At 45.1% G+C, this 21,312-nt stretch overlaps 1 protein-coding gene across 1 annotated transcript; it reads left to right on the forward strand.

Annotated features, from left to right (window-relative positions):
* The first annotated feature begins 786 nt into the window (after positions 1 to 786).
* On the forward strand, positions 787 to 1,710 carry LOC136587382 (olfactory receptor 11L1-like). Its single transcript, XM_066585954.1, has one exon. It carries the CDS (start codon positions 787 to 789, stop codon positions 1,708 to 1,710), a length of 924 nt encoding a protein of 307 aa, XP_066442051.1.
* Positions 1,711 to 21,312: the final 19,602 nt, after the last annotated feature.

The following is a 21,312-nucleotide window of genomic DNA, read 5'->3' on the forward strand; positions in this document are numbered from 1 at the left end:
GACAGTCTAGCAGGCCAGAGTTATTCCAGAGATGATATCGGATGTCCAACAGAATGGCCAGTGTGGAGGAGTTTATCCTCTGATTGTATAACATTGTGCAACATTGTGTGAGATTGCAAATTGTGTCTCCAGATGTTATTTTGTTTTTGCCAGAATAATGTTCGACTTTGAGAAAACACTTTTATAGCCAAAAATGTATGTACTCATATACCTTGAATTATGTAACCATAGAGCAGCCCACTTGTGAACATTAATTAACGCCCCTTTTATGCCTTAATAAAACATAGCAATGGGCAGGGCAGAAGAGCAGAACCTGCCATCATTGACTGTTATTCAGATCTCTGTGTCTGAGTCTTCGTTAATGGGCGTTGTCACTAGTGATTGACTATTTTAATTCTACCTGGTATTGGTAATTTCTTAAGGGCTTAAAGAACTCCTGCGACATTTTATTTTAATTCCACCTTGTATTGGTGATTTCTTAAGGACTTAAAGAACTCCTTCGATACACTTAAGAATTTGGTGTGAAGGGTAAATAAATGTAGTTATGACAACCTTTTTTCATGTCTGACATCTTCCATATCTCACATTAATTTTCTTTACCTTTCTACTTTCTTCTCTAGAAGTTATACATTTCCTAATACAATTAAATATCGTTAGCTCTGGAGGCAGCAGCCTTGTAAGAAATGTACTGTATATAGAGTTTTTTGTCTTTTCTGAAGTTAATACATTTTAATATCTTGTTGACATCTAGAATACTTGGTATATCAATGGGCTGAACCGAACATTATGTCTACAATGAACCAAACAAGAGTAACTGAATTAATTCTGTTAGGTTTTGGAAACCTTCACAGTTTCAATATTGTATTTTTCATTATTTTCTTGAACATCTTTGTTTTTACAGTATTAGGAAACCTTCTTATCATCATCTTAGTTTCCACCAATGTCCATCTCCAGTCCCCCATGTATTACTTCCTTTGTCATCTTTCCCTTTCTGACCTTGTGATTTCCATGAATATTGTTCCCAACATGCTTGGTGCTATTTTGTTTAGAGGGAAATTGATGACTGTTATCGGCTGCATCACCCAATTATACTTATACAGCGGTACAACAATTACTGAATGTTTTCTTCTTTCAGTGATGTCCTTTGATCGATACTTGGCCATCTGCAACCCCTTAAGATACTCTAGTATCATAGACGTAAAGTGTCAGATCTATCTTTCAGCATGGCCATGGTTGTTGGGTCTGACTCTTAATCTTTCAGGAGTCATACCTGTATCAAACTATGACTTTTGTCATGACAATATCATTGACCATTTCTACTGTGACCTTTCTCCTCTCCAGAAGCTTTCTTGCTCAGATACTTCCCTTGTAGAACTAGAAGTATTTATGTTTTCTATGCCAATATTTATTCTTCCATTTGGTTTCATCATTGTAACCTATGTGTATATCTTCCTCACTATACTTAAGATACCATCTCTAACTGGCAAACAGAAAACCTTTTCCACTTGCAGTTCTCATCTTATAGTTGTAGGGTCACTTTATGGGACATTAATAGCTAAATACATGATCTCATCTGTAGGACATTCTTTGATTATTAATAAAATTGTTTCCCTATTACATACTTTATTTACCCCCTTGCTTAATCCTATAGTATATAGCCTGAGAAATCAGGACATAAAGTGTGCATTTAGAAAAATGTTTTTTCAATAACAACATTTTTCTAATACATTCTGAACATCATTGATGTTCCGTCCTTTACGGTTACAATACAATTGACTTATATATTTACTGTGCTTCTTCACTTTGCACAAACGTTGTTTAAAGGCCCCCCCCTAGCCTTCCTAGATTTGGTGAGAAAGTCATGCCCCAAGTCATGTGCCTCTCACATCCCCTGGTCAAGCCCTGCTCTAGTAACAACTCGGTTAGCAGTAAAAGCAAATGTAAAAATCTTGCTGGACATGTGTCACAGGACTTGTGTCTCTTTTCATTGTTCAAAATTTTGGAGGTGTCCTTTTTTTTCCATTAGAAGTATCTCCTACCAACGAGAAACAGACAGAAAGAGATTTTAATTTCCAATGTCATTGTGTAAGTTAAAAAAAGGCCTAATATTTTGCAGGCATCCAGTGGGAGAGTGTTGTGGACCTGCTCAGTGACCTGTACCGAGGTCACTGTGCAGGTAGGGGAAGGAGGTGAGCTGTGACTATGACATGTTGTGAACAGTGGATCTTGTGTTATTTCCTGGAATGAAAAATGCAAGATATTAACATTCAGTTTACATATTGCCATGGAAAATTGACAAGGAAATCACCAAAAATGTGAAGAAAATGTTCTTAGTGTAAAAAGTTGATTAAAAAAAATGGTTATTTTAATAAAAATAGTTTTTTTTATTTAGTTTTTTTAACATAATATAGTTTCATTGCATTACAGTTGGCTTCTGTATTATTTAAGTAACACTATTTACACTTATAACAGCAACGAATGTTATACATAAATCACTTTTGCATTATATTCACCACAGTGCGATGTGTATTTTACAATGGAAAATAGTTGTATTGATTTTGAAAAACATGTTGAAACACGAATAACGTACTTAGAACAGCAGCCTTTCAAACCTGGGTTCTGTATTTTCTCAGTATATTGAAAAAAAAATTGAGCATTTATTTGGAATCTTGGGTGTCCACGTCTATCATTATGTGAGGGGATAATGGCTGTCTATCTAATACCTAACAGCCCAACAAAAAATCCATCTAATTTTTCATTAATAAATAGCCCGCAATTACAAAGAATAATCCCTTCTAGTATTGATTTATATGTTTGTTTGCTTTTCCTCTTATCTTTGTGTGATTCTGAGTTTAGTTGCAATATTTTATGCTATAAAGCATGAAGTATTAGATAACTAAATTAAAGTTTGATCGCTAAACCTGGGAAGTCAATGGACTACAACTCACAGACATCTCTATTTTGAAGCATGGTGTATCTAGGAATTCCACTGCTGATAAAACCTGGGCAAACTCTCATTATTCAAAGCAAATAGTCTCTCATAAGTACAGTGATCTGCCAACACCTCCTGTAACTCTTTGGTATTAGGGGGAATAGTAGATCTTCACCTTCTAGTCAACATGACTTTAGCGGTTAGCAGGAAATGTCAATCCCACCTCCGAAAACTGAGGGGGCAACACCACATCCCAGCAACAACAAAGCTAATTTTGGGCTTTTAGAGATTTTGCAACCCGAAACAACAGGTTATTTTGTGATGTTACCTTTCCTTTAACAATTATACTTACTTTAATATTTTTATGTTATTCCTTCAAATCACACTATTGTTACTTGCTCTGATCTGAGCAGACATACACTGATTGTATTGCAATTAACAGTTAGATTCCCGTTAGCCAACTACATACTGAGGTAAACTATTGCTAGCAGTGGGCATTCTGCTTAAACAGAGCATTTTCCTAATGCAGGCAAAATACGATATTCCTAAACCAGGATCCCTCCTGTGAGCTACAGTGGAGAGTATAAAGCAGCAGGAGTGGACCTACTGTGTCATTGACTAACTTGACTTTGGGCTACCCCTCAGGACTGTTCTAAAGAGTCTCTCGATTTTTACCCCTTAATCCCTCTTTAAGGGATCTTGTTGTAGCTGAAGGAACCCATAGATTGTTTTCCCAGGAGCAGTACAAGTGCAGTGAGAGGTAATCCAGGTGGGTAAAATGCACTTAAGCATGGTACCAAAGGAACAGGCAGGCATGTAGTCAAAATAATAGGCAAGTGGAGTTCAATAAATATGACTAACGGCAGAGGGTCAGTGCAGGCAATGTTCAGGCAAATGCAAAGCCTGGTCAGAATAACAAGCAAAAAACAGGCAGAAATTGGGAAAGCAGGGTAATCGGGCACAGAGGCCAAAACTGAGAATCAAACTAGAAACATATTTATCTTCACTAGAAACCTATTTGTCTGGCACTTTCCAGTGGGTGGAAGTGCTTTAAATAGTTGGGGAATTACTGGGATAGGCTGGGAACAGATAAACTGGATGTGCCTGCTGGCCCATTAAAAGGCGGGCTAAGAATGTGCATGTGTCCTACATGCAGAAGCAACCAGTGGTCGTAACAAAGAGCTTATATAAAGAACGGTTTCTGCTCTGGTGGACTCAATTTTACCATGTATTACACGGTAGCCCATTCATTTAAATGAACAGGATTAGTGATTGACTGGAGTTCATTGAGCCCACCAATGCGAATGATTATGAAAGCCCATCCTCCATCTCTACATAATACAAGCACATCTACTTTTAACTGCATTGTAAAAACTGTTGTTCTATCATTGTACACACAAGACATATCATTGATAATGTTTCACCCTTTATTGCCGTAGGGTATAAATTTACATCCCGGGTGCATAGTACCTAACGCAAGAGGACGTAAACTTAAACTTATGTCATGTGGATGGCAGAGGATCAGAAGTGAGCCTGAACCATCCCATAGCGGGAGCCGGCTGTGACTGACAGCCAGCTTCTAGCTGCAATAGCAGGGATTGGTGGGAACACTGATCCCCAATGTTAACCCTTTACATGCAATGGTCAATGTAGATCGTGGCATGTAAAGGGTTTACAGAGGGATATTATTGGCCCTCTGCTATGTAATCATGGAGAGCTGACGGGCTGTCATGGAAACCAGATGCCAGACAATGGCGTCTGGGGGTGCCATGGCCTGCAATCACTATTATAAGAAATATTGTAATTTAACCCCTTAATGACACGGCCTATTTTGGCGTTGAGGACCAAGTGATTTTTGGTAGATTTTAATCTCCATTTTTCAAAAGCCATAACTTTTTTATTTTTCTGTCGACGCGGCCGTATAAGGGCTTGTTTTTTGCATGGCGAACTGTAGTTTTTATCGGTGACATTTTTGGGTACATAGACTATATCGTAAAACTGTTATTTTTTTTTTATGATCGCAGGGAGAGAAAACGCATCAATTCTGCCATAGATTTTTTTTTTAAAGCGTTAATTATGCAGCATAAATGACACACTACATGTTTTTCTGTGGGCTGGTACGATTACAACGATACCAAAACTCTTATTTTTTTTAGGTTTTTCCACTTTTCTGCAATAAAAACCTTTTATTGGAACATTTATTTTTTTTCTAAATCGCTGCATTCAAAGTCCTATAACTTTTTTATTTTTCCATGGACGGAGCTTTGTGTGGGCTTATTTTTTGCGAGACGAGCTGTAGTTTTACTGGTACCATTTTGGGGTACATACTTTTTTTTAATCACTTTTATTGCATTTTTTGGGAGGCGAAATGCTAAAAATTTGCATTTTGCCTCAGTTTTTTAGTGTTTTTATTTTACGCTTTTTGCCGTGCAGGACAAAAAGCATGTTAAATTTATTGTATGTGTCTTTACAGAAATGACGATACCAAATATGTGGGATTTTTTTTATGCTAATATGAGAAAAAGCATAAACAAGGGTTTTTTTTCATTTTTTTTACATCTTTATTTTTTCTACATTATTTTGATATATTTTTTTACACTATTTTTGTCCCTCTTGAGGACTTTCACTGTAGCACCATGGATCGCTACGATAAGGCATTGCAGGACATCTCTCCTGCAGTGCATTATCGCTTATACAGCGATCCCAGGCACTGGCAATACAGGACGCCAGTATCTGGCATCCTGTTGCCATAGCAACCAGCCAGGCTCTTTGCGATAACATTGCGAGAGCCGGCTGAAGTCACAGAGGGAGCGCGCTCCCTCTGAACCCTTTCCCTGCTGCGCTCTACTAAAATCGCGGCAGGGGAGGGGTTAACAGTGGCGGGCCCATCTCCGATGCACCATCGCTGTTGCAGTGGGAGGCCGGCTATTAGTGACAGCCGGCTCTTGCTGCTGGATAACGCGAATCTGTCATGACAGACCCCGCGCTATCCCTATGACATAAGGGTACGTCATTTTGCGGGAAGTACCCCTCTCCTATGACGTACTCTTACGTCATGGGGAAGGAAGGGGTTAAAGAAAAAATATGTAAGAAAAAAACGCTTTTGCACACTTTTCTGTTTGTTTACAAAAAAATTAAAACCCCACATGTTGGGTATCATCATATCCATATTGACCTCCACAATCAATTATACACACTATTTATCCTGCACGGCAAAAACTGTTGAAAGAAGGAGTTGAAATGCTTATTTTATTCATTTTCCTCACAAAAAAGGCAATAAATGGGTCACAAAAGCAGTATGTACCCCAATAAAAACTACAGCTCATCACACAAGAAGCAAGTCCTCACAGAGCTCCATAGATGGAAAAATAAAAAAGTTATCCGACTTTCAATGCAAAAAAATAAAGTAAAAAAAAAGTTTTGTCTATAAAAGTGGATAAACAAATAAAAAATATAGTTTTTTGATATAGCCATAATCGTACCAACCTCCAGAAAAAATGTATGATGCCATTTATGCTGTATGATTAACAAAATTAAACACTGGCAGAATTGATGTTTTTTTCTCTCTGCCCTCCAAAAAAAAAATTATAAAAGTTTTACAATATATTATTTGTACGTAAAAAATGGTACTATTAAAAACTACAGTTCACTATACAAAAAAATAAGCCCTCCTATGGCCATGTAGACAGAAAAAAAAATTATGGTTTTTGAAAAGTGGAGACGAAATTCCACAAAAAAGTGTTGTATTCTTTTGGCTAAAATAGGCCATGTCCTCAAGGGTTTGATAGGTAATCTGCATATCAACCTATAAGAATTAAGGCCTATTTACACGGGAGCGAGGATCACTCAAAAATCGCGCAAAAGCGAAAGCCAAAAATGGCAACAGCATGCAAAATAAATTTAGTATCAGAGGTATGCATACCTATAATCAATACTCTAACCACATTAAATAATGCATTTTCATAATAATGTCATTTTCCACACAAGGTGAGGCCCAAGCCAGCACTTCACCTTCCAGAAGGTTAATAATAAACATCACCTTTTTTCTGTAGTTGATAAACAGAGTGGGGTTCATCTGAAAATAAAGGCGAGAGGTGATAAAAAATGCTCAAAGACATAACTTACAGAAAAAGAGGCCAGAAACAAGACATATACTACAGGAAATGCTCAATCGCCATTTGACCTGATAGCATGCAGTAAGCCAGATTGCTATATAGAGGAGCAAAAGTGTTCAGATGCAGACTGATTGATCAGCCACTCAACGTAATCCAGGGAGGGGGAGGGGTTACTGCCTACAGACCCAGCCCGCACAATATGAACCGATTCCAAGGATGACCGCCATAGATATGTGCGCCACAACATACAGGGGTACAACCCGCACTGACAAAGCAGTGGATTGCCCTGCATTAAAAGTGTACCACACAGGCATGTCAGCCTGGGCTCCTCCAGCATCTATAGCAGTGATGGGCAACCTTTTTGTCTTGGTGTGTCAAAATTCGCCATAAAACCAAGCATAACTCGGGTGGTGTGTCACCTCAAGAAAAAAACCATAAATTTGCGATATTTATAGTTTAAATAACACAAATGTATAATTGTAATATATAACTGTATGTAATAAACCAAATACCAATTATTTAACTTACCTGCTTAGTGACTTCTTTGTTCATCCGTCAGTCGGTTTCTTTTGTTGGTCTTGATATTATTTACCAGTTAAATATTAAATTTTACCCTGTGTGGGATGCCGTGAACTGAGATAAGTGAGGGGAGGGGGAATTCTTTAACTAACCTGCCTATTAGGGACTTTTTTGTTGCTGAATTTCATTGGCTAAATCTTCAATTGAAGGTTGGTATTTTGTACACTTCAAGCACAAGCAAGCGCTACTAACTTCATCTGTCAGTCGGTTTCTTTTGTTGGTTTTGCTATTATTTAGTGCTGAGAATAAGGTCTCACAAAAGTACGCAGAGGGAAAAATTGTGAGTAAAGCCATTGCCATATTTTTCAGGGTGCTAAAAGTGTCTGGTAATCAGTTCCAGGCACTCCAAATCTCCTGGTCGTAGTGGCACTCCTCTTGACTCTCCAAGCGGCATCTTTCCAGATTCTCATACTTTGACCTCAAGTCGACAAACACCTGAGCCCAGATGCTGTCTTGAAATTCTGCAAGTTGCATCTCCAAATCATCAATTTGCATCCATTGGAAACCATTTAATTCCAAACTACTGTAGACGACTACATCAGGATGCGTAATGATTTTCATGTACTGTTCTAGGCTTCTAAATTGATTAAATCTATCACTGAACTGGTCAAGTAACGAGCCTAAAACATGCTGGTATTTTATATGCAAGGGATCCATTTCATTGGGTACAGCTGCACAGGCCTTCTCAAAATACTTGGTTACTCGAGGAAAATACTTATGTTTTAGTTTCTACATCTCGCTTGAAAATTTTAAGTTTACTTTCAAAAGGTTTTATGCATCCAAATATGACGTCAATACTTTTGTCAAAACCTTGTAACTTTAAGTTCAGTTCATTAATATGAACAGAGAGATCTGTAAGAAACATCAGGGTGTTGACCCACTTATCATCATCGTGCTGAGGAAAGTTTCCTAGATCCTTATCGTCAAGAAATACCTTAATTTTTTCAAAGCACTCAAGAACTTTGCCTGGGCTCAGCCATCTTACATTATTATACATCAGCAGTCCACTGTAGGTGGAATCAACCTCCAGTAAAAGCGCAGAAAATTCTCGCTTGTAAAGGGGTAACTCAGATATTCTCTTAATAATTGCATCTTTATTCTGCATCTCGTTGTTACAGTACTAGTAGTGTGCACAGGTACGCACGGCATGGGACTCCCTGACCCTCACCCACGCCAATGTCCCTTCATGGAGGTAGCCCCAAAGGTGGACAGGTCCAGGCCACCAACACTGACCCTATACTGCCTAGTGGCAGGATAGTAAGGAACCGCCGTACCTATGCAGATGACAACTTACTAGTATTGACAGGCTAAACCGATAGAAAAAACCAACACGACAGGAAAACCACAGAGCACAGGCAGAGCTGGACCAAGACAAGGTAGCTTTCACTGGAGCTGTACCGAAGTCAGACACACAGGGAAAGGAACCAATAACTGGCAACTGCTATCAGCAGCTGCCAGACTGTATTCAGAAGTCTCCGCCCCTTGGGCAGAGACCAATCGAGCTGGCTGACTGGAGCTCCCAGACAGCCACTATAACTCACAGAGGTAGAGCGCGCGCACCTCTCATAGCAGGCACGCACACGACCGTACGCCCCACACACCGCGCCTGCACACCAGAGCACGATGCCGCCGCTGCTCGCCAACCCAAATGTGGGCGCAACACCATCCCAGAACACCGTGGCGAACCGCGCCCCGTAGTCCCTGACCAGCTTCATGGTAACACTCGTGAAATAGAACTGGTGCACATCGTAGGAGAGTTTCTTTAATAAATTCTCCCTCACTGAGTGCTTTTCCATGCTGAGCTATGGAGTGAGCAATGCTCAAACTGCAGACGTTAAATTTGTAAAGCCTTTAGGATGAGATTGGCTCTTATAAAGGTCCCGCTGCCTGGAAATGTATTCCTTCCTTTTATCTTCACCTTTTTTCAAGAGCTGGGAATGATTACGATTAGAGATGAGCGAGCACCAAAATGCTCGGGTGCTCGTTATTCGGGACGAACTTTTCGCGATGCTCGAGGGTTCGTTTCGAGTAACGAACCCCATTGAAGTCAATGGGCGACCCGAGCATTTTTGTATTTCGCCGATGCTCGCTAAGGTTTCCTTGTGTGAAAATCTGGGCAATTCAAGAAAGTGATGGGAACGACACAGCAACGGATAGGGCAGGGGAGGGGCTACATGTTGGGCTGCATCTCAAGTTCACAGGTCCCACTATTAAGCCACAATAGCGGCAAGAGTGGGGCCCCCCCCTCCCAAAAACTTTTACTTCTGAAAAGCCCTCATTAGCATGGCATACCTTTGCTAAGCACCACACTAGCTACAACAAAGCACAATCACTGCCTGCATGACACTCCACTGCCACTTCTCCTGGGTTACATGCTGCCCAACCCACCCCCTCCCCCTCCCCCCCACAGCGCACACCAAAGTGTCCCTGCGCAGCCTTCAGCTGCCCTCATGCCACACCACCCTCATGTCTATTTAGAAGTGCGTCTGCAATGATGAGGAACCGCAGGCACACACTGCAGAGGGTTGGCACGGCTAGGCAGCGACCCTCTTTAAAAGGGGCGGGGCGATAGCCCACAATGCTGTACAGAAGCAATGAGAAATAGAATCCTGTGCCACCGCCATCAGGAGCTGCACACGTGGGCATAGCAATGGGGAACCTATGTGCCACACACTATTCATTCTGTCAAGGTGTCTGCATGCCCCAGTCAGACCGCGGTTTTTAATTCATAGACACAGGCAGGTACAACTCCCTATTGTGAAGTCCCTGTGGACCCACAGCATGGGTGGCTCCCTGGAACCCACCGGCGGTACATAAAAATATCCCATTGCATTGCCCAACACAGCTGAGGTAGTAATGTCGTGCTTAATGCAGGTGGGCTTCGGCCCACACTGCATGCCCCAGTCAGACTGGGGTTCTTTACAAGTGGAAACAGATGCATTTATAATTCCCTGTGGACCCACAGCATGGGTGGGTGCCAGGAAGCCACCGGCGGTACATAGAAATATCCCATTGCATTGCCCAACACAGCTGAGGTAGTAATGTCGTGCTTAATACAGGTGGGCTTCGGCCCACACTGCATGCCCCAGTCGGACTGGGGTTCTTTACAAGTGGACAGATGTAGGTTAAACTCCGTGTGCACCTACAGCATGGGTGGCTCCCTGGAACCCACCGGCGATACACAAAAATATCCCATTGCATTGCCCAACACAGCGGATGTAACGTCAGCTGTAATGCAGGTGGGCTAAAAATTCATTTGATTACACTGTAGGCGAGGGCCCACAAAAATTGCTGTATCAACAGTACTAATGTACATCCAAAAAATTGGCCATGCCCAACCAAGATGGCAGGTGAAACCCATTAATCGCTTTGGTTAATGTGGCTTAAGTGGTAACTAGGCCTGGAGGCAGCCCAGTTTAACGAAAAATTGGTTCAAGTTAAAGTTTCAACGCTTTTAAGAGCATTGAAACATAAAAATTGTTTAGAAAAATTATGAGTGAGCCTTGTGGCCCTAAGAAAAATTGCCCGTTCAGCGTGATTACGTGAGGTTTCAGGAGGAGGAGCAGGAGGAGGAGGAGGAATATTAGACACAGATTGATGAAGCAGAAATGTCCCCGTTTTGGATGGTGAGAGAGAACGATGCTTCCATCCGCGGGTGCAGCCTACGTATTGCTTACGTATCGCTGCTGTCCGCTGGTGGAGAAGAGAAGTCTGGGGAAATCCAGGCTTTGTTCATCTTGATGAGTGTAAGCCTGTCGGCACTGTCGTTTGACAGGTGGGTATGCTTATCCGTGATGATTCCCCCAGCCACACTAAACACACTCTCTGACAAGACGCTAGCCGCAGGACAAGCAAGCACCTCCAGGGCATACAGCGCGAGTTCAGGCCACGTGTCCAGCTTCGACACCCAGTAGTTGTAGGGGGCAGAGGCGTCACGGAGGACGGTCGTGCGATCGGCTACGTACTCCCTCACCATCCTTTTACAGTGCTCCCGCCGACTCAGCCTTGACTGGGGAGCGGTGACACAGTCTTGCTGGGGAGCCATAAAGCTGGCAAAGGCCTTGGAGAATGTTCCCCTGCCTGCGCTGTACATGCTGCCTGATCTCTGCGCCTCCCCTGCTACCTGGCCCTCGGAACTGCGCCTTCTGCCACTAGCGCTGTCGGATGGGAAGTTTACCATCAGTTTGTAGCGATCGGCTACGTACTCCCTCACCATCCTTTTACAGTGCTCCCGCCGACTCAGCCTTGACTGGGGAGCGGTGACACAGTCTTGCTGGGGAGCCATAAAGCTGGCAAAGGCCTTGGAGAATGTTCCCCTGCCTGCGCTGTACATGCTGCCTGATCTCTGCGCCTCCCCTGCTACCTGGCCCTCGGAACTGCGCCTTCTGCCACTAGCGCTGTCGGATGGGAAGTTTACCATCAGTTTGTCCACCAGCGCCCTGTGGTATAGCAACACTCTCGAACCCCTTTCCTCTTCGGGAATGAGAGTGGGAAGGTTCTCCTTATAGCGTGGGTCGAGCAGTGTGTACACCCAGTAATCCGTAGTGGCCAGAATGCGTGTAACGCGAGGGTCACGAGAAAGGCATCCTAACATGAAGTCAGCCATGTGTGCCAGGGTACCTGTACGCAACACATGGCTGTCTTCACTAGGAAGATCACTTTCAGGATCCTCCTCCTCCTCCTCTTCCTCCTCCTCAGGCCATACACGCTGAAAGGATGACAGCCCAGCAGCATGTGTACCCTCACCAGTGGGCCAAGCTGTCTCTTCCCCCTCCTCCTCATCCTCCTTATGCTCCTCCTCCTCATCCTCAACACGCTGAGATATAGACAGGCGGGTGCTCTGACTATCCAGCGACATACTGTCTTCCCCCGGCTCTGTTTCCGAGCGCAAAGCGTCTGCCTTTATGCTTTGCAGGGAACTTCTCAAGATGCATAGCAGAGGAATGGTGACGCTAATGATTGCAGCATCGCCGCTCACCACCTGGGTAGACTCCTCAAATTTTCCAAGGACCTGGCAGATGGCTGCCAACCAGGGCCACTCTTCTGTAAATAATTGAGGAGGCTGACTCCCACTGCGCCGCGCAAGTTGGAGTTGGTATTCCACTATAGCTCTACGCTGCTCATAGAGTCTGGCCAACATGTGGAGCGTAGAGTTCCACTGTGTGGGCACGTCGCACAGCAGTCGGTGCACTGGCAGATTAAACCTATGTTGCAGTGTCCGCAGGGTGGCAGCGTGCGTGTGGGATTTGCGGAAATGTGCGCAGAGCTGGCGCACCTTTCCGAGCAGGTATGACAAGTGGGGGTAGCTTTTCAGAAAGCGCTGAACCACCAAATTAAAGACATGGGCCAGGCATGGCACGTGCGTGAGGCTGCCGAGCTGCAGAGCCGCCACCAGGTTATGGCCGTTGTCACACACGACCATGCCCGGTTGGAGGCTCAGCGGCGCAAGCCAGCGGTCGGTCTGCTCTGTCAGACCCTGCAGCAGTTCGTGGGCCGTGTGCCTCTTCTCTCCTAAGCTGAGTAGTTTCAGCACGCCTGCTGACGCTTGCCCACCGCTGTGCTGCCACGCCGTGTGACACCGACTGCTGGCGACGTGCTGCTGCTGACACATCTTGATTGCGAGACAGAGGTTGCGTTGGAGGAGGAGGAGGAGGAGGAAGGTGCTTTAGTGGAGGAAGCATACACCGCCGCAGATACCACCACCGAGCTGTGGCCCGCAATTCTGGGGGTGGGTAGGACGTGAGCGGTCCCAGGCTCTGACTCTGTCCCAGCCTCCACTAAATTCACCCAATGTGCCGTCAGGGAGATATAGTGGCCCTGCCAGCCTGTGCTTGTCCACGTGTCCGTTGTTAAGTGGACCTTGGCAGTAACCACGTTGGTGAGGGCGCGTACAATGTTGCGGGAAACGTGGTCGTGCAGGGCTGGGACGGCACATCGGGAAAAGTAGTGGCGACTGGGAACCGAGTAGCGCGGGGCAGCCGCCGCCATCATGCTTTTGAAAGCCTCCGTTTCCACAAGCCTATACGGCAGCATCTCTAGGCTGATCAATTTTGCAATGTGCACGTTTAACGCTTGAGCGTGCGGGTGCGTGGCGTCGTAGTTGCGCTTCCGCTCAAACTGTGGCACTAGCGACGTCTGGACGCTGCGCTGAGAGACATTGCTGAATGGGGCCGAGGACAGCGGAGGTGAGGGTGTGGGTGCAGGCCAGGAGACGGTAGTGCCTGTGTCCTCAGAGGGGGGTTGGATCTCAGTGGCAGGTTGGGGCACAGGGGGAGAGGCAGTGGTGCAAACCGGAGGCGGTGAACGGGCATCGTCCCACCTTGTGGGGTGCTTGGCCATCATATGCCTGCGCATGCTGTTGGTGGTGCCTCCCCAGCTGATCTTGGCGCGATAAAGGTTGCACACCACTGTTCGTCGGTCGTCAGGCGTCTCTGTGAAAAACTGCCACACCGTAGAGCACCTTGACCTCTGCAGGGTGGCATAGCGCGAGGGGGCGCTTTGGGAAACAGTTGGTGGATTATTCGGTCTGGCCCTGCCTCTACCCCTGGCCACCGCACTGGCTCGGCCTGTGCCCACACCCTCACTTGGCCCTCCGCGTCCTCGGCCGCGTCCACATCCTCTAGGCCTACCCCTACCCCTCAGCATGCTGTATTACCAGTGATTTGATTTCCCAGGCAGGAAAGAAATTGGCGCAAGGCTGCACTCAACCGCAGCTGGTTGCATCTGATTTTTGTACGTTGTCCACGCAGCACACACATACACGGAGAACTTAGGACTGACACAGGCAGGCCAAATATAATTTTTTTCCTTTTTAGCTTAGGGAAGACCCCACTGCGTATATTCAATGAAAAACAAGAAGTTTAATATCTGTGGTGTGGCCCTCAAAAAGTGTCACACAACTATAGTGTAGCAGAGTTATTAACTCTAGCAGAGCAGGTATTTGCCAGTCAGGAAAGACAATGGCGCTAGGCTGCATTAAAGCGTAGCTGGTTGCGTCTGATTTTTGTACGTTGTACACGCAGCACACACGTACACGGAGACCTTAGGACTGACACAGGCAGGCCAAATATAATTTTTTTCCTTTTTAGCAAAGGGAAGACCCCACTGCGTATATTCAATGAACAAGAAGTTTAATATCTGTGGTGTGGCCCTCAAAAAGTGTCACACAACTATAGTGTAGCAGAGTTATTAACTCTAGCAGAGCAGGTATTTGCCAGTCAGGAAAGACAATGGCGCTAGGCTGCAGTAAAGCGTAGCTGGTTGCGTCTGATTTTTGTACGTTGTACACGCAGCACACACGTACACGGAGACCTTAGGACTGACACAGGCAGGCCAAATATAATTTTTTTCCTTTTTAGCAAAGGGAAGACCCCACTGCGTATATTCAATGAACAAGAAGTTTAATATCTGTGGTGTGGCCCTCAAAAAGTGTCACACAACTATAGTGTAGCAGAGTTATTAACTCTAGCAGAGCAGGTATTTGCCAGTCAGGAAAGACAATGGCGCTAGGCTGCAGTAAAGCGTAGCTGGTTGCGTCTGATTTTTGTACGCTGTACACGCAGCACACACGTACACGGAGACCTTAGGACTGACACAGGCAGGCCAAATATAATTTTTTTCCTTTTTAGCTTAGGGAAGACCCCACTGCGTATATTCAATGAACAAGAAGTTTAATATCTGTGGTGTGGCCATCAAAAAGTGTCACACAACTATAGTGTAGCAGAGTTATTAACTCTAGCAGAGCAGGTATTTGCCAGTCAGGAAAGACAATGGCACAAGCCTGCAGTAAAGCGTAGCTGGTTGCGTCTGATTTTTGTACGTTGTACACGCAGCACACACGTACACGGAGACCTTAGGACTGACACAGGCAGGCCAAATATAATTTTTTTCCTTTTTAGCAAAGGGAAGACCCCACTGCGTGTATTCAATGAATAATAAATGTCTTCTGGCCCTGCCTACACAATTCTGTCCCTGTAGTATTAATGCCGGGTGCAATGGTCTGCACAGCCGGTTTTGAGAAAAAAAAATAAATATGCAACACTGCTAACAGCAGCCTGGACAGTACTGCACACGGATAGAAGTGGCCCTAGAAAGGACCGTTGGGGTTCTTGAAGCCTACACTAACTCCTAACACTCTCCCTGCCTAACCCCCACTTCTGTCCCTATTGCAGGGCGCAATGCTCTGCAGATCCAATTTTGGACTAAAAAAAAAAAAATACTGTGCTAACACAGTACTGCACACTAGTAGATGTGGCCCTGAGAAGGGCCGTTGGGGTTCTTGAAGCCTACACTGACTCCTAACGCTCTCCCTACAGCAGCACCAGCAGCAGCACTTTCCCTCAGCTAAGTCACAAGGCATCTGAGGCGAGCCGCGGGAGGGGCCGATTTTTATACTCCGGTGACATCAGATGGCCCCAGCCACTCACTGCAGGGGGGTGGTATAGGGCTTGAACGTCACAGGGGGAAGTTGTAATGCCTTCCCTGTCTTTCAATTGGCCAGAAAAGCGTGCTAACGTCTCAGAGAGGAAACTGAAAGTAACCGGAACACCGCGTGGTACTCGTTACGAGTAACGAGCATCCCGAACACCCTAATATTCGCACGAATATCAAGCTCGGACGAGTACGTTCGCTCATCTCTAATTACGATATATATCAGAAAAAGTTTTTTGCTCACCCACTGCTTAGGTGTTTCTTCCTTTGGAAAGATTATGCATCGGCTTGGGATCTCTTTCAGGCTGCTTCAACCGCTCTGTCCAATTGCTGCATACAGGTAAGTAGATGCAGAAAAATGCTGTCTTTACAGAGATGGTGTCCACAAGTCTTTATTGAACGAAGTGCAACATAAAAACAGTCAGTCGTCTATACAGGACGCGTTTCTACTCCGTAAGGAGTCTTGATCATCTGATTATGGGGGTTACATCACTCCCTTAAATATTTGACTAATTAAAACCAATTAATTAATTAATTAATTAAGGGAGTGATGTAACCCCCATAATCAGGTGATCAAGACTCGCTATAGTAAGCGATAAGACATGGCAGGAGAGAAGTCCTGCCATGCCTTATTGTAGCAATCTGCAGTGCTATGGTGAAAGTCCCTTAGAGGGACAGAAATGGTGTAAAACAAAAAAAAAGAAGAAGAATTTACAAAACAAAAAAACCTATGCTTATGCTTTTTCTCATATTTGCATAAAACCCCCACATATTTGGCATCGACACGTCCGTAAAGACCCGTACAATAAACCAAACCCGCTTTGTATCCTGCATGGCAAAAAGTGTTTAAAAAAACGCTAAAAAACTGATGCAAAATGCTAATTTTTAGCATTTTGCCTCACAAAAAAAACGCAATAAAAGTGATTAAAAAACCGTATGTACCCCAAAATGGTACCAATAAAAACTACAGCTCGTCTCGCAAAAAATAAGCCCTCAGAGAGCTCCGTCCATGGAAAAATAAAAAAGTTATAGGACTTTGAATGCAGTGAGTTTAGAAAAAAATAATAATTTCCAAAAAAAGGCTTTTTTATTGTGGAAAAGTGGAAAAACCTAAAAAAAATATAAGAATTTTGGTATCGTTGTAACTGTACCGACCCGCAGAAAAAAATGTAGTGTGTCATTTATGCTGCATAATTAACGCTATAAAAAAAAAACCCAAAAAATCTATGGCAGAATTCTCTCCCTGCGATCATAAAAAAAATAATACAAGATGTGATATGGGCAGGCATGGAGGCTCTAGTACCCTGCTGTACCGCCTCTAGCTTGGATACAAGATGTGATACAGGGTGACATGGAGGCTCTAGTACCCTGCTGTACCGCCTCTAGCTTGGATACAAGATGTGATACAGGGTGACATGGAGGCTCTAGTACCCTGTTGTACCGCCTCTAGCTTGGATACAAGGTGTGAAACAGGCAGGCATGGAGGCTCTCGTACACTGCTGTACCACCTGTAGCTTGGATACAAGGTGTGATATAGGAGGGCATGGAGGCTCTCGTACACTGCTGTACCGCCTGTAACTTGCATACAAGATGTGATACGGGCGGGCATGGAGGCTCTAGTACTCTGTTGTACTGCCTCTAGCTTGGATACAAAATGTGATATGGGGGGCATGGAGGCTCTAGTACCCTGTTGTACCGCCTCTAGCTTGGATACAAGATGTGATACAGGGTGACATGGAGGCTCTAGTACCCTGTTGTACCGCCTCTAGCTTGGATACAAGGTGTGAAACAGGCAGGCATGGAGGCTCTCGTACACTGCTGTACCACCTGTAGCTTGGATACAAGGTGTGATATAGGAGGGCATGGAGGCTCTCGTACACTGCTGTACCGCCTGTAACTTGCATACAAGATGTGATACGGGCGGGCATGGAGGCTCTAGTACTCTGTTGTACTGCCTCTAGCTTGGATACAAAATGTGATATGGGGGGCATGGAGCATACAGGTTCCATATTGTATTATGTGTCCACATTTGCTGTGACTGAGCCTCTAGATCATACAAACTTCTAGACTGTGGGAGTTGCCGTCCTAAATGCGCAGACCGGTGCCGGCGGCCAGGGAGTGACGTTTCTGTGCGGGGCTCTGCGACCCCCGCACAGAAATAGAGCATGCCGCGATTTGTTTTCCACGTGCGATTTCGCGCGGACAAACCGCGGCCGTCTGCCTAGGATTGCGTTTTCTAACGCAATCCTATGGCAGCTTCCATGGGTGGAAATTCTGCGGGAAATCCGGCAGCGGAATTTCCGCCCGTGTGCACGGGGCCTAAGGCTGCTCTAAGACGTGCGTTCAGAAAACACAGCTTAAAATTGTGGGTTTTTTACCTCAATTTTGAGCAGCACTTTTGAACGCATGGTAAAGCGGTTTTAATGCACCCCATTATTGTGATGGGTGGGGAGGTGCGTTAGAAAACGCAAATACAGGACAGATAGCGCTTAAAAATCACCGCTTCCGAGCTCACGTCTGAGTAATCGCATTCAAATCAATGGAAGCAGTATACCGCAATAAAAAGCGGTGTGTGTGTGAGTGTGTGAGAGAGAGTGGCCTAAGGGGCTACAAACAAATTTTCATCTAGTGCAGGAAACGCGTTAATGGGGCTAATTCATGTATGGAAATTCGTTTTGCAGCTGTATGCAGCATGATTTAGGTATGGGTACGCGGTGAGAAAGGGAAGGGGGGGGCCCTGAGCTGAACTTTTGCACCCGGGCCCCTGAGCCTTTAGGTACGCCCCTGGCTACACGTGTCAGTACTGACACACGTGTCATAGCTTCGCCATCACGGATCTATAGCAAACCGTATGCATAAAAAACACACACTGATAAATGCTCATGTTAGTATTTTAGGCCCAAAACACGTAAGATGGCACACCACGGCAAGGCCACCACACGTACGTCAGAACCTATGCTCTCTCACAACTGCTCAATCAGTCTGCACCTGAACACTTTTGCTCCTCTATATAGCAATCTGGCTTACTGCATGCTATCAGGTCAAATGGCGATTGAGCATTTCCTGTAGTAAATATCTTGCATCTGGCCTCTTTTTCTGTGAGTTATGAAAATAAATGCTACGTTGATTCAGAAATCTTTGGTACTGGCAGTGGTCCCCACCAAACTTTGATGGTTAAGGCATTCGAACCTTTGCATCTGAACTGCGCAACTCAAGTATTTATCACAGTACCATATCCACTTCTCTTTGTGAGGCCGCCTGCAGACGGCCGGGTCGGATCCGGCTGTGAGAATTCTCACAGCGGGACCCGACCCGAGCGTCTGCAGAGAGCAGTGCGGGCACTCACCTCTCCCGCAGCTTCGGCTCTTTCATGTGCCGGCTATGCGAGCGGAACCGGCGGCCGGTAAGTGACGTTTCTGTGCGAGGCTCTGCAAGCATGCCGCGATTTGTTTGCCAAACCGCGGCCGTCTGCATAGGATTGCGTTTGTTAATGCAATCCTATGGCAGCTTCCAGGGCCGGAAATTCCACAGCGGGATTTCCGCCCATCTGCAGGCGGCCTAAGGTAGAAACCTTCACTTGGCAGGTGCCACAGAACTCCTGCAGTTCAGCGACCTGTTTTTTTAGGGTGGCTACTGCAGACTCTATGTTTTAGGGCATAATTATTCTGTCATGAATCTGATTCGGAACTGGAGTCTCTTGTTGTAGCTGTTACTGGGAGGAAGCGGGGTCAAGGACGTAGCTGGGGTCTGGTACACAGGATGGTGGTGCAGCACAGAGTATTTCAGCAGTAGTGAAGTTAAAGGGGTTGTCTCGCGGCAGCAAGTGGGTCTATACACTTCTGTATGGCCATAATAATGCACTTTGTAATGTACATCGTGCATTAATTATGAGCCATAAAGAAGTTATTCACTTACCTGCTCCGTTGCTAGCGTCCCCGTCGCCATGGTTCCGTCTAATTCTGATGTCTTCTGGCGTTTTTAGACGCACTTGCGCTGTGCGGTCTTCTTCCTGGTGAATGGGGCCGCTCGTGCCGGAGAGCTGGTCATCGTAGCTCCGCCCCGTCACGTGTGCCGATTCCAGCCAATCAGGAGGCTGGAATCGGCAATGGACCGCACACAGCCCACGGTGCACCATGGGAAAGGACCCGCGGTGCATCGTGGGTGAAGATCCCGGCGGCCATCTTGGTGAAGGAAGAAGCAGGAAGAAGGAAGACATTGCAGAGCGGGGATTCGGGTAAGTAATATGTATTTATTTATTTTTTTAACACATCCATTGGGGTTGTCCTGCGCCGAACGGGGGGCCTATGAAAAAAAAAAAACAGTTTCGGCGCGAGACAACCCCTTTAAGAGGAATAGCCAGGGTCTGGTACACAGAATGATGATCTATTCAGCAAGGGAGGCAGTAGAAGGAGGGATAGCTAGGTTAGAGGCACAAGGCACATTAAACACACACTGAGGGAGTGGCATGGCAGGGCTTTTATAATTAACCTAATCAAAGACCAGGTGGAGCTGGGACATGGGCTGGGTTAGCAGAATCTGGGAACAAGGCATCAGTCATGCAGGAGAACTGTTTAAAAGACTAGACGGGATGGGCTACCATTTAGCATGCAGGAGATCGTAGGTTCGAATCCTAACACTCAAATAGACTCCATAGAAAAAAGGGATAGGGAGGGGGTTTTCCTGCGCCCAATGCTGAGAAAAGATGACAGCTGGCTTTGTTTAACCATTAGTAGTCATTCCGAGTATTTCTGCTGATCAAGAGATTTCTGCGCTGCAGAGTATTTTTTTCCCATTACACAGCAGCTGTCCATGTGAATAGCTGAAAATACGCTATTTAAGATCGAACTTGATTGTGGCTATTTATGCGATTTTATGCACGTTAGGTCGAAAGTAAAAATGCATACGGTCATTTAAAAGAGGCCTAAGACATAGGTCATTTACTAAAAATTGGGTCCCACAGTTGTAGGACAGAAGGAACTCAGAATGGGAGGGCAGAAGGCTTGGGTCTATGACCCCGTGGCCTTTTTAGTTGGATGAGCTGGACCTATTCTGTGACATGAGGTGGTCTCAGTAAAGCAATGTGGTTACTGCTGTCGTGACAAGAGACTACTAGGGTGCAAGCCCAAATTACCATGGCAAGTTCTAGACAAGTGGGTTTCCCTAATGTTAGCAGACTGTAACTAATATACGATATACCCTCATTTAGTTTCATAGTTAATAGAAACTACCAATCTTAGTGCCTTTCAGAGACTTTGT

Source organism: Eleutherodactylus coqui, chromosome 13 (genome assembly GCF_035609145.1).
Source record: "Eleutherodactylus coqui strain aEleCoq1 chromosome 13, aEleCoq1.hap1, whole genome shotgun sequence".
NCBI lineage: Eukaryota > Metazoa > Chordata > Amphibia > Anura > Eleutherodactylidae > Eleutherodactylus > Eleutherodactylus coqui.